General features: G+C 40.8%; 1 protein-coding gene across 1 annotated transcript in view; it reads left to right on the plus strand.

The window, feature by feature from the left end:
• HACD3 (3-hydroxyacyl-CoA dehydratase 3) overlaps window positions 1-14,546 on the plus strand; it is a 27,697-nt gene continuing 13,151 nt past the window's right edge. The window contains exons 1-6 of the mRNA XM_074234425.1: window positions 1-192; window positions 5,040-5,082; window positions 7,024-7,097; window positions 10,617-10,781; window positions 11,401-11,452; window positions 12,893-13,003. Of these exons, the coding sequence (XP_074090526.1) occupies window positions 106-192; window positions 5,040-5,082; window positions 7,024-7,097; window positions 10,617-10,781; window positions 11,401-11,452; window positions 12,893-13,003 (532 nt within the window). The 5' untranslated portion in view covers window positions 1-105. The remainder of the gene's footprint in view (window positions 193-5,039; window positions 5,083-7,023; window positions 7,098-10,616; window positions 10,782-11,400; window positions 11,453-12,892; window positions 13,004-14,546) is intronic.

The raw sequence follows: 14,546 nt of genomic DNA on the forward strand, positions 1-14,546 counted from the left end.
GCGTCGTGCCAGTTCCTCGGCTCCGGCTCCGCTGGCTCCCGAGCTGCTGCGGAGGTCCAGTCCCCCGGCCCGCTCCTCCCCGGCCCGGGAAGCCCGGCAGCGGCCATGCAGAACCAGGTGCTGACCCCGCACGTCTACTGGGCCCAGAGGCACCGCGAGGTCTATCTGCGCGTGGAGCTGAGCGACGTCCAGGTAAGGCGGCCGGGCCGGGCCCACCCGGCCCCGCGGCCCCCGGGGGGACACCTGCCCCACCGGGTCCGCGCCTGGGGGGCATCGGGCCGTGTGGTGGCCGTGCCAGGCTCTGGCGGGAGGCCGAGGGGGCAGTTCTGTTTGTGTGTGTGCGCGCGTCTCCCCGCGCGCACCTCCGAGGACCTCCCTGGTCCACCCCGCGCGTGGCCTGGAGGTGCGTGACGGGGAGGCCCGCGGAGGACCAGGCGGCCAGCCAGCGCGAGCGCACGTGGTCTCCTTGCCCGCGCTCTTGCAAAGAGTGCCAGTCAGGACTCCGGACAGGTTGCCCCGCCTGGATCTCAGCATGGGTTGAGGGGTGGGCATGGCATGTGGCACAGCTGCCCCTGGAGGAGTCCTCTGGGACCTGGGCCAGTCACTCAGACCGGGCATTGCTTGCTGCAGAGAGTAGAGGTCTAGTCAGAGGTGGGCTGTGGGGGAGGGGGCAGCAGAACGAACCTAGGATAGTGCCGTGTATAACATTGCAACATTGCTGTCCCCCAAAATCAGTTGGCCCTGGGCTCACCCTAAGGAAATCACAGGGAAAAAGAGAACGAAGTAACGGTCCTTTGCCTAATAATATTCTGGAACATTCTCCATCATCTTTAAATGTCTGTTCCTCGGGCTGGTAAATCAATACATTTCATAAAGGTTTAACGAGGGAACACTAAATACTAGGCACTATGGTATGACTTGATCACTGCCCTCATGGGAATATAATCTTTCAAAGAATTTAACATGTGTACACAAATAAATATTTCAAGTACAATGTGGTAGGTGTTGAAGAGAGGTACAAAATAAACAGCCATTAGAAATTAGAGGAGGAAAAAGATCTCTTTAGGCATCAAGAGGATTTAAGAAAAGGTCCTTAAAAAGACTAGCATTTGAAAGAATGAAGAATGGACAGTAGATACTGATCTGGCATTTAAAACATTAAGAAAAGCATAGGTGCAGATGTGGAGGAAAGTGTAGGACATATTCAAGGAATGTAAGCTCCCTAATTTTGCTTTAAAAGGTAGGGTAAAGCTAGAGGAATAGCTTCAAATGCCAAGTTGAGGATTTGGGCTTTATCCAGAAGGAAGCCTTTGAGCAGAAATGTTCATAGGTTCTAGGCCTGAAGACATCTAGTTCAACTCTCTTAATATGACAGGGTAAAAGGAGAAAACTGAGGCACAGAAAGATTAAGCAATTTACTTTAAGGTCACAGCAAAGCTGGAATTCAAACTCAGGTCTTCTTAAAATTCAGTATTAATCTCATCACTATACACTGAGAATGTGATATACTCATATCAGTGCATTATTAGACAGACTGTTCTGCTAGGACTGACAGAAGCCAAAGATATTTATGGGGCTATCACAGGAAGTCAAGTAAAATAGGGACTCAAATTAGGAGGTAGTTGTAAGAATGGAAAGGAGAGGACAGGTAAAGGAAGGTTGTTGTGAAGATAGAAATCTGATTTCATGTGAAAAATGAGTGAAGGGGGAATTGAAGTTGACCCCAAGCTTTCAAGCTGTACTCCATGCTGTAATGCTCTCCTGCACTTCCTTCTGTTTTTCTACAAGGCTCAGATTAGGGGCGGCTAGGTGGATAAAGCACCGGCCTTGGAGTCAGGAGTACCTGGGTTCAAATCCGGTCTCAGACACTTAGTAGTTACCTAGCTGTGTGGCCTTGGGCAAGCCACTTAACCCCATTTGCCTTGCCAAAAAAAAAATAGCCATTACAAGGCTCAGATCAGGTACTACATGAAGCCTTTTCTCTCTTCTCCAAGTTACTAGTACTCCCCCCAATTAGTTTGTATTTTCTTTTGTATTTATTTATTCCATAGTTCTTCAAGGCTTGAAGGATAGGGTGAGCAGATGAAGTTGATTGATTCTTAAGACAAAAGAACTCCTGATACTGGAGAGAATGAGTTAGATGAGCTTGGGGTAAAACCAAAAGCATTAGAGTTAGGGTAACACTAAATCCAATTCCCTTTGTTTATTGATGAGAGTGAAGTAATTGTCAAAGGTCACATAGTGGCAGAATTATAATATTCATGTATTTTTAAAAATTTCTGATAAGGGGTAAAAATAACAGGGTGGGTTAAGGGGAAGAACTGGTTTATGTGAACTCAGGAAATATGGGTTAGAATCTAAGACTTACTAGTTATACGACCATGGATATGTCATTGATCATCATCAGTTTCCACACCTGTGAATCAATATAATAAATGCTGATCTCATGAAGTCTTAGTGGAGAGAGTGTTTTTATAAATCTTAAAGTAATATAAGTGTGAATTGTTAATAATTTTATTAACAATTTTAAAATAACAAATTGATTGTTAGTGAAAGGCAGCATGATATTGTGAATAGAGAATTATTGACCTTAGAGTCAAGAAGGTCTAGTTTCAGATCCTGCCTGTAATACATACTAACTTTGTGATTTTAGTCAAGTTACTTAATCCTTTGGTGCCCTAGATAGCTCTTGAATTGCAAACTAGGCATGGTTCATCAGATTCATCAGTGGAATGCATTTATATATCCAGATTTCCCTATATTCATGAAATCATAGATTCAGACCAAAAAAATTATTGACTGTTCTCATTTATATAACATTTTAAGGTTCACAAATACTTTGCTGTTGTACCACAGAACTTGGAGGTTATTATCAAGGCAAATCAGGTTCCAAATTATGGGAGGTAGGCAAATTGGTTAGGTCAGTTTGATCAGAATGCCCAAAGGTTTGATTCTCCAATTTGGTGTTTTTTCACAGATTAATAGGGTCATCTGAACTTTTAACTCTCCTACCCACACATGACACCATTGATCTGTCAATCTTGTCATACAAGTGACTTTTAGAAAAGATTGAAGCTCAGGAGAGTAGAGGAGGCCAAACTTATTCTATAGTTGCACTGTCTTTGTTATGTGAAGATACACCAATTAATGTTTTAGATCATAAATTGTCTTTTAAGAGATGACTACTTTGGTTGAGTACCTGCATGTCTCTGGATCTTTTAATTTTCACTCTAAAGTGCTAGTCTTCTCACCTACCCCCAACTCCCTATCATTTAGGTACTTGGCAGGTATTGGGTTTTTTTCCTTCTCTCCCCCCTCCCCCAATCTTTTCCCCTAAACTGAACTAGGAAGTGTCCTGTGCTTGTGGTGATCTTAAGTGAGTATATCAGCTTTCCCAAGGAGGGTAGGGATGGTAAGAGTCTGAAGCTGGTTCCTAGGATAATAGGTTCTGCCTTGGGGGATTCTGTCACTGTCTTTGGGAGAGGAATCTTCAAGTTGGGGAAAGGGGCTTAAGGCCTTGGCTGAGCTAGGTCATGGGAGGTATCACCCAATATTGAGTGTCTCTTTAATTTGGGACTTAATTACCCTTCTTCTCATCTCCCATTTGAGCTTGCTTCTGGTAATAGCATCTCTAAATGCATGAAGCCCATGGACAAATAGAAATACCTTTGATGGGATTTGGATTCAGAGAAAATAGACTCCTGCACTACCTACTTACAAACCAGAGGAGGAAAGAGTTTATATGAGATAGTCTGTAAGATCTTTAGAATCTCTAGGAAAGTGATCCCATACCTCAATTCCTCTCCCCATTGCAGCAAAGATTGGACTTGATACTATGGGAAACATGGGAGCAGAACCTGTCCCTTCCTGCCAAGTTAGTATTTGAAAATACCCTGATTAAGATTCTTGGGGAGGGGGCAGTTAAGCCTATGTTAGTCGCTGATGCCAAGAAGCTAGCTTGAAGGAATGCTATTGTGCCACTCATATAGGGGAAAACAGGACAGGATCACTCTCCAAGCTGGGTAGGAAGCAACCCATCAGGCATAGTCAGGCATCAAGAGATGAAATGTGAAATTTAACAGTTCCCTTCTTCCTTTTACGGAGGACAGTTTTGTTCTTACAGAGCTGTTCCCTTTGCCTCCCAGTGTGCCTCCTGGCTTTTGGCATTTTGCCCAGTTAGCTACTGCGCCCAATCCTTCATTGTGCCTGACTACCTCCTCCTCCTCCTCCTCCTCCTCCTTTATCTGATTTTTCTCAGAGGTATGAGATGAAGTAGAAATTACTGAGACTGAAAGAACTGATCAAGGAGGCACCTTGGAAACATGTTGCCTCTTGCCTAATGCCACTGGAATGGGGGTGAGGTTGGGGGTGGGGGAGAGTTCTTCTGCCATTAGTTTAAGCAGTCCTACTCAAGACCTTGAAACAAATAGTAGACAGCTCATATGATTTGAGACATGCCAGCTGAGCCTTCTCCTCATCTCCCCTTTCCAAACTGAAATCTTTTCTCCCTAGTAATTTAGTCACTGAGTTCTCAGGACCAAAGATCCCATACATGTATTTTTTTTTTATCATCATTATTCACTACCTATAATGCCCTCTTTGCTGTCTGAGTATTGAAATCCTTCTCTTTCAAGCCATAGGTCAAACATCTTTTCTGTGATGCTTTTCCTAGTGCTCACTGATGTCTGGGATCTTTCCCTACCAGTGTTTTTGTTTTGTTCTATTATCTCCCCTCTTGTAAGCTCTTGGTACACAGCATCTTTCTTCATATTTGTATTCTCCTCAATGCTTTAAATATAACAAGTGTTCAGGAGAGCTTTATTGAACTGAAAACTTGCCATTGAAGATACACCACCAATAAATAAATATACAAAAATCCTGTGTCTTGGCATGTATAGAGAGCCAAATATTTTAACTCAGAGAATGCAGGGAGAAAGAGAGGGCCTCAAGGTTGAGGGTGAAAATTAAATACTTAATTTAATTTTTTTCCCATCATTAGAGCTCCAATTCCTGTTCATGTTCTTGATCTCCTTCCACAGCATCCTGACATCAGCATCACTGAAAATGTCCTTCATTTCAAAGGTTAGTATCCACATATAAGGAGTGCTCCACTGGCTGTGAAATAAATTTTAAAAAAGCCCCAGTAGATTTATTTTGTTTTCAATTGCCTTGATTTATTCCTTTATTGTTGCTTATCACGATGCCATTGGACTTCAGGAAAAATTAATGAGTTTGCAAAAATCAACATTTGTTTGCTACAATAGCCAATGAGCTTCTTCACAGAAGAGGGCAGGTCTTATAGAAACGTCTGAGAGGTCAGTTCGCTTGAACTTTACTTGGTTCAGACCCAGTTAGGGATCTTCTCTTCCCCAAGAAAAAATGTTTCTAATTGTCAGATTTGGGAACTTTAAACAAGAAAGCAATGATGACAGTGAATGAAGAAACTCCAGCTGAAATATCCCTGGAGTCAGAAAATGCATCTTCTCTCAGATGCATTGACTGGGTTATCTAGTTTTATTTAACAGTCTTTCTTTGTTACAGAGGTAGCTTCCACTCCTAGATGGAAGTGAAGAAAAATCAGAAATGACTGACATAAGAAGAAAAAAACATTGAAAAATCCTAAATTTCTTTTATAACTCAAAGATTAAAAATGGAAAATCCCCATTAATTTTATTGAAATGCTAATTCCCATTGGGATGAAAAATGTATCCTGACTTTTTTATTGACCAGAAAATTGGGGTTTGATTTTTCTTGAGTAATATAAGTTTGAAAAGTTAGTTACTAAGTATCAAGAAATAGTATCATCAAGGATTTGTAAAGAAAAAGGAAAAACAGTCAAGAAAGTTAGCAACCAGTGTATCTGATAATCATTGTGCTCTGTAGTCCTTGGCATGCACACTAGTGAGAGAGGGTCTTGGTGGGTAGTACTATATAGAAAGAAAGAGGGATAGCTTGGTGTCTTTTTCATGGGTTAATTTAGAAACCATTTCCCCCTATCTTTCACCTATTTTTGTAGCTTAGGTTGGAGTGGAGAAATGGGACTCAGAAAGACTTTATTTTTCCTTAATTTAGGATCATAGGATTTAGTTACTTGGGACTTTAGAGAACATCAAGTTTAGCTCATTCATTTTACAGATGAGGAAAACAGACCCAGAGAGGTGAAATATTAGAGGTTACCTGAGATATTAAGCCCAGGGTTACCTATTTAGTGTTGGAATCAGTACTTGAGTCCAGGCTTTCTAATTCCAAGACCTTTTCTACAACATCCAGGGTCCTTAACCTTGGGGTTTGTGAACTTGATTAAAAGATTAATAACTATGTTTCAATATAATTGATTTTCTTGGTAATCTTTTATATTTTATTTTATATATTAAAAAACATTATTCTAAGAAGGGGACCATAGATTTCATTAGATTGCTGAAATGGGCCCATAACACAAAAAAAGCTTTAAAAACCCATTCCTACATCATGCTGCCTCTGCCATTTGGCTCATATCCATGTCCTAAAAGGAGGGAGTTGCTCCTTCAATGCATTTCCCTTTATTTTAACTCTCACCCTCTCTCCCTAGATGGGAGTTTCTGGAGCTGAGAACAACTATAGTTAGGCAGTCTAAAATTTCCTTGTATCTTGGCAGCTTTCCTTTTGTGGCCTCATAAACAAGATAACACAAAGGTTTCAACCCAATTGCTATACACTGTGGATCAGGAACAAGAAGAAATTTGAATGTTAAATATATACATCTGTGGCTTCTTTTGTTTTTCTTCCATGACTGCCATTTTCATCTCTACCCTATAGAAACCACAAACAATTTTATTTAAATACAAAGTGCGTATAAAAATAAAAAGACTTCCTGTCAAGCTAAATAACCAAGTGATTGTCCCTATGAATGTAGTCTCCTGTTTGGCCTTTTCAGTCAGGATTGTCTCATACATATACAGAGAGCCTCAAGAGCTCTCTGCAGAGATCCATGGGGATAAATTTGCTAAAGTCCATGTCCATGCTGACCTCTGTTTTCCATTGTAGCTCATGGTCATGGAGCCAAAGGAGACAACATATATGAATTTCATCTGGAATTCCTAGACCCTGTGAAGCCTCAGGTATGAGTTCTCTTCTTCTTTTTTAAAAGTTCCTGAGCTCAGGATTGAAAAAGGACAAAACGAAAACTAAGGAGAAATTTACTTGCCTTGTTAGCATTCATTTCTTCAGTGTTTTAATAGCTCTGATTTCAAGATTCCAGTGGCTTGGGTTCTGTACCACTGAGGCAGGATTCTGTTGGCATCGCTTTTGAGTTGGAAACTAAGAAATGAACAACAGTTTTGCTCTCTTCCCTAATACACAAGCCTTGAAATAGCCAAGTTTTAGAAAGCACAAATTCATTTTTGTTTAATTTGAGATTAGTTGCATTTTGTTCTACAAAGTGCTCTTAAGGGGCACATTGATGGGGTACAAAGCCCTTGGTACCTTTTCTTTGCTTTAAACCAGCAGTTCTCAAACTTTTTAGATTTAGGATACATTTACTCTTTTTTTTTATGGGGGGGGCAGTCTGGGTTAAGTGACTTGTCCAGGGTCACATTACTAGTAAATGTCTGAGACTAAATTTGGACTTAGGTCCTTCTGACTCCAGGGCTAGTGCTCTAGTCATTGTGCCACCTAGATGCTTCTTGTTTTTTTACATTCTTAAAAATTATCGAGAACCCCTTCTCCCCTCCAAGGGCTTTTGTTCATATGGGTTATATCTATTGATATTTAGGCATCTACATTTTTCAAATCACTGTGCTAGGAACTTGGAATATAAAGATGAAAAGAAAAAAATAGTTCCTGCCCTCAAAGAGTATGCATTTTACTCAGTCAGTCCCTAAGCTACCTATACTTTACCTTCTTTTGACAACTGAGAGATGGAGCTCAGTCTTAATGACTTTGTTATTCATATAGTCTTTTTCCAAATTACCTCCTTAGTTCAGACCTTTCCCACTCCATGCCTAGAAAATTTCAATAGACTCTCTGCCTTCAGTTTAATCAAGTTTTTACTGGCAATAAAAAGTGATTGAAAAAAGTGATTGAATGATATAACAGAGTTGGTAAGGAGCCCAGGAAACCTGGCTTCATCACTAACTGTGACCTTGGGCAAATCTTTTCTCTTTCAATGTCAGCTCTTCTTATAGAGAGTTGAACTGAATAATCTCCAAGGTCTTTTCTAGCTCTAACCTTCTCTAGTTCTAGTCTACATGACCCACATGGACAGCATTCAGAAGAAATGAAGAAGGGAACAGAACTTTCAGGGGATTATTCAGGGAGAAGCAGAGCCCTTTCTACACCTCTTCCCCAGTGATAGTAAGAAATGCTGTCTCTGGGTGGCTAGGTGGCGCAGTGGATAGAGCACCGGCCCTGGAGTCAGGAGTACCTGGGTTCAAATCCGGTCTCAAACACTTAATAATTACCTATCTGTGTGGCCTTGGGCAAGCCACTTAACCCCATTTGCCTTGCAAAAACCAAAAAAAAACTGTCTCTGGCAAAGGCAGAAACTCTCACCCAGAGAACTGAAAGGAAGGCTTTTTATTTCCCTGTTCCCCTGAATGTACATTTTCCCAGTGCTGAGGGGGATGGGGGATGGGGTGGCAAGGAAAATCCCATAAATGCTTTAATTTAGTTGCCTCAAATATGTCAGAATTACATCACCCCTGGCTTCAGAAGAGTGAGCTCATCATTTCCATTTCATTAAAGGCTCAAGTTATTTTTGAGAAAGCATCTGAGAAGAACCATAAAGTTAATATATAGAAGAGAGCCCTGGTTAGGCAGTATGTAGGAGGATAGAGCTGGTGTTATTTGTAATATACTCTTGTTTTTGTTTGTTTGTTTTTGCAAGGCAATGAGGTTAAGTAACTTGCCCAGGTCACACAGCTAGGTAATTATTAAATGTCTGAGGCTGGATTTGAACTCAGATCCTCCTGACTTCAGGGCCTGTGCTCTATCCACTGCGCCACCTAGCTGCCCCTGTAATACACTCTTAAGAAGTATGAAGCAGGGACAGCTAGGTGGTACAGTGGATAGAGCACCAGACCCTGAAATCAGGCCATCACTTTGGACCTCAGTTCAAATCCTAGCTGAGGTACTTCGTAATCACCTAGCTGTGTGACCTTGGGCAAGTCACTTAAACCCATTGCCTACAATGTCAAAAAATAAATAAAGTTTGTTATTTTAAAAAAAAAGTATGAAGCAGCTTGAGAAAATGTTGGGAAGAGCCCCAGTGGAAAGAACTGTCTCTGATCCATTGAAAGGGCTGCTCAACACACATTGATTCAGCATTTCTATTCAGTGGTTTCCCAGTTACTAGCAAATGTTTCTCAGTGAAGTTTGGTCACCTCCTATAGGAGAGTATTTAAGAAACTGAGTATGCTTGGGCACAGATTGCATGGGGTTTTGCTACTCTTTGAGGAAAAAAATATTCATATTATGGATCAGGTAGATCACAAGGACCCTCTGAGGGTTAGCAAAGAAGAGATAATGGAGATCCTCTAGTCCTACCCCATTTATTTTACAGATGATAGAGCAAATCCAACAGGGTAAAGTGGCATGTCTGTGACCATGCAGCTTCTAAGATAGAGCCAAGCTTAAACCCAGCCTTTCTTGTCTGTTAACAAGTCTAGTATAGCAGCCTTCCTCCTAAAATTCTGGTTTATTGAGAATGATGAAATTTTTCTTAAAGAGGTAGGGGGATACCTTCTCTCATCTCTTCCTTCCCATGAGAATGTGGCCTTGGAAGGGTCTGGGGCCCTCTCTGTGCTAGATGTCTCCTCTTGACCTAGTGAGTTTCTACCGCACCTGCCTCTGTGACCTGTTTTCTCATTTCTATACCATCCACACTGGATTTGGAAAAAGTAACTAATATTCTTGTGATCTAGTGTATGACCTTCAAGTACCAGATTTCTGGTCTTTTAATTTTCTTACCTTTTTCTTTAAGCTAGAGAAGGAAGTGATTTGTCCATGACTACAATTGAAAGGCAAAATTCAGACTCAGGTTCTCTTTCTTAGTGGAAAGAAGGCTGAACTTGGATTGTAGGAACTGATTTGAAATTTCAGGCCATTTAATTTCAAGTCCAGTGGGGATTTGGGAAGAGAGCAGTAATAATAAAAACACATTTCTCTATCCCTTTAAGGACAATGAAGCTTTCTTTACAACAACTTTAAGAGGTAGAGTTTGGAATCATTTTTATTTCCATTTTACAGATGAGGAAACAGGCTTAGAAAAGTGACTTGCCTTTACTTCATACAGCTAGGAAGTATTTGAGAGGACTTGAGTTGACCTCTCCAGCTGCCAAATCTTCGGTTCTGTTATACCACATGCCTCTCTTAAATATACATCTAATATTTGCTCTTTCTTCCTAAATTGTAGATGTAGGTTATAGAGGTTTCCAAAAAAAAATTCCTTACTTCACCTCCATATAGCAATTCCCTGTGAATGAATAGCCTGCCCTCTATTAGACTCTGGTATCTCTGTCAGCCACTCAAATGAAATGATTTCTCCACATTGCTACTTGGGTTTGTTATATTTATAGGTGAAGTTAGAAGAAAAAGAGAAGGGGGAAACAGACCTAATTTTGTTTTCTTGTATTTCCTAGCTGACTCATAAGCTGACCCAAAGGCAGGTGAACATCACAGTGCAGAAGAAAGAGAATCATTGGTGGGAGAGACTTACCAAACAAGAAAAACGCCCCCTTTTTTTGGCCCCTGATTTTGATCGCTGGCTGGATGAATCTGATGCAGAAATGGAACTCAAAGCCAAGGTCAGTATAATTTGGTGATTAGTTGTGTCAAGAACACACATTTGTTAAGAGTTCAAGCAGTTGGATTATAGTTTAGCTCATACAGTTTATCCTTACCTGTCATATTCTCTAATTTAACATTACTGGGGAAATGTTGGCTAGGAAGACAGAAATATTAGATATTTAGCCCCTTGAAAAGTTTTCAGAAAAATTTGCAAATCTTTTAAAATTTCCATACGTGCTTCCTCTGGCTTCCTCCTCAACCCCCCCAAACCCCCCAATTCTGTGAATGTCTAGGATTGCTTACTTGTGGCTGTTATTTAATGGCAGAGATATAGATAAAATGACTTGTAAAGGCCCTTTCTAGATCAAAGGCAGTAGAAAACCTGTTAAACTTCAAGAGGGGAAACTAGGGTGCTCTGAGAATAACTATCAATGCCAATGAGCAATGGTAAGATTTCCTAGCATATAATATTTGGTCTCAGATCTAGATATTTTAAGATGCTTAATATCAAAAGGACCAAGATTGAGAGAAGAGAACTTTGGGGGACACTAGGTCATTTTTCTAATATTGGGGTATCAATTAGTGTCTGACCATTATTTCTTATTGCTGTTGGGTAAATTTCTCCCTAAATTCTAGGAAGAAGAACGGATAAACAAAATCAGGATGGAATCCAGAGTTCCAAATGACTGTAAGTTGGCTGCTGTTGTTAACTACAGCTGTCTTTCAGTGGGAGTAGGATGAACTGAGAGAAATTAAACTTGAAAGCAGTAGTAGGCTTGGTGGATATGAATTCACGAACTTGGGTGTTTTCCCCCGATTCCAAAACTTCCCTGTTCCTAAAATGAGATGATGTCAGTGATGGATGTGTATGTAGGGGTCGTTTATGAAGGTGAATATGTAGGGGGGTATGTATAGTTGTAGAAAGGCATATGAGTGTGAGGAGTATGTATGACTGTACATGAGATGGGACTGTATGAGTATATGTGTATATGGGAGTATGGGTATTTATTCTTGAATTAAAGTCTTTATCCCTACTGTGTTCCTCACACCTTGGGACTATCTTTGGGTTTCATCTGCCTAGGACACAGGGAGAAGGTCAGGGCAGTGAAATACTGTGGTGTGGTTGTAGATTAGACAGGGTATAAGAACACAGATATTGCTATACTGTGCTTGATCTGCCAAGAGAGCCTACTCAAGGAATATTAGGGGCTGTGGGAAGGCTGATGGAAGGCATTTTTGGACTTGTTGCAAGTTAGCTTAATCCCCTCTGCTCAGTAGGCATTTCTGGATGGTCTATTCAGAATCTTTTTTTTGGAATCCCATTTACATTTCTTGCCATTACTACCTCTTGGCAGTGGGGTCTATCAGTGTAACTATCAGTGTTTGTGATCAGATTTCCTTTGATTTTATTCTAAACACCCTACTCACTTTTCAGCAGCATTTGTATGCTTTCTGTCTTCACTTTTCTAATGTGAGAGAACCGAAAGTAAGTGACCTTGCTTCACAAGAAAGAAATGAAAGATCTTAAAGTTTGGCTTCTTCAGTGGTTCAGTGGCAGGCAAGGGTTTCTGGAGACAAAGAAAATGAACACATTGAAATTTAAATGAATCACTTGTGACAGAAGCCTGGCACTTAGTGTCCTATCCTGGCCCTGCTTTTTGATTGGTCATATTGCAGAATTTGATTATTTGAGCATAAGCCAAGTCTTTTGATTATATGTTTTTGAAGCTTATTTTAGTCTGGGAATGAATATGTGACAGCAAAACTTAGAACTCATGATTTCTCTGCTGAAAACTGCCTGGATATGGATATGAGCATATCCATACCATCTTTTCCTTCTCCATCTATAAAGTTTTTTGTAGATACCATGGTCACCAAATACACATTTCATCATCCTGAACTCCCTGTACCAGCACAGTTGCTTCTCAGTGATATGAAGGGAAGTGCAGTGACTGGAGTACAACATTCTTGGTCTTGGTTCACAAGGATCCTCTCTCCTCTGAGAGAGAAACAAGCGTGCAGGCCTCAATGCTTATCTGAGCTTCAGGCTTTGGGGGAGAAAGAACACAATCAAGGCCTTGGAAATTACTCTTTGTAGTTTAACTGCACTGTTTATTTTGATTTTCAGCTTTCACCAGCTTGAAGAGAGGATACCTGTTTATGTATAATCTGGTTCAATTCTTAGGATTCTCCTGGATATTTGTCAATATGACAGTGCGACTGTTTATTTTAGGAAAAGGTAAGTAAGCTGACTCAGCTAATCCTGTAGTCTTAAGTACCAGCTTCCCACCCCCCCCCCCCCCAGGATTGAGCTTTGGGGTAAGTAACACCCATTTTAGTTCTCATTTGTAGAGACCTTTAGCCTGATATTTATGTTTACTTCAAGTCTGATGGTTTTATTTAGTATTTATATACACCTCCTTTGGTCTGCACAATATCTCTGTGAGACAGGGAGGAAACTGGTGCCCAGCGAAGAGAAAGGGACTTGTCCATAGTTCTGTAGCTTATTAATGGCAAATTTAGAACCATAATGCAGCTCTCCCAACTCCAACCCAGTGTTCTTCGTATTACATCATATTTTATTCATGAGCAAATTGTGGTAACCCTTTATACCAGTGGATTCTTTATACCCCAGCCCCCTAGCTCTGCTTCTGAGGGTTTTTGAGCCATGAAGATACTGGATTCCAGTCAGATAGATTCCAAATCAGTCTGGGAGTTTGCTGTATTTTCAGCCTAATGGCAGGCATCCTAGATTCCAGGGAGCAGAAGATGCCATCATGTCAAGGGCTTCCTGTCCCATTCAAGAAAGGGAGGCTATTTTACTACCTGTCTGAGCACCATAGTATGTATTCTGCAGAGTACAGTATAGCAGGCAGCCTATAGTAGAAAATTCCCTAGATGATTGGGGTGAAATAGACCATTTTGAGGTGGAATTTTGAAAAGGGAGCTGAGATTAGCCAAATTTTCATCCCTCCCTCTCCACTTGGTTGTGTTTCTTCATTTTTATCCATACGTCTGATCTTGGAAGTAATTGGATTAGGGAGATGTAAGAAAATTGCCTTGCCATAATTAGGGCCCAGAAAAGATTATATAATATGAATTTAGTCCTGGACTTTGCTTTTTGTTGATATCCATTCCCATTAGCTTCAGTCCTCACCTTCAGATGACTCTGGTTATCTCAAACTCAACATGTCCTGAATAACTTGTCCTTCTCATCTTCCTGTTTTCAATTACTGGCCAGATCTTGTATTTAGTGTTACATCCATTCTCTTTGCTCTGCTTTCACCATCACTATCACTGTAGGGTACTCATGACCTCTCACCTAGACTACTTAATGACTTCTTTATATTCAGTCTCTCACCTCTCTAATCTGTCCTCCACACAGTTGTCAAATGAATATTCTTGAAACAAGTTCTGACCCTGCTTAAATAGCTCTAGTGCCTCCTCATTGCCTCTAGAATAAAATACTTACTCTTTTTTTTTTTTAAGTTTTTGCAAGGCAATGGGGTTAAGTGGCTTGCCCAAGGCCACACGGCTAGGTAATTATTAAGTTATCTGAGGCTGGATTTGAACTCAGGTACTCCTGACTCCAGGACCAGTGCTCTATCCAGTGTGCCACCTAGCCGCCCCAAAATACTTACTCCTAATCAAGAACATTGAAACCTTTCATCATTTGGCTCTAAACTCACTACACTTGACTCCCTCCTGGATTTTATATTTTAGTCACACTGACCTACTTGATCTTCCCCTACATCACCCTCCATTTTTTGCATGGACTGGTC

This window comes from Macrotis lagotis, chromosome 4 (genome assembly GCF_037893015.1).
Source record: "Macrotis lagotis isolate mMagLag1 chromosome 4, bilby.v1.9.chrom.fasta, whole genome shotgun sequence".
Taxonomy (NCBI): Eukaryota; Metazoa; Chordata; class Mammalia; order Peramelemorphia; family Peramelidae; genus Macrotis; species Macrotis lagotis.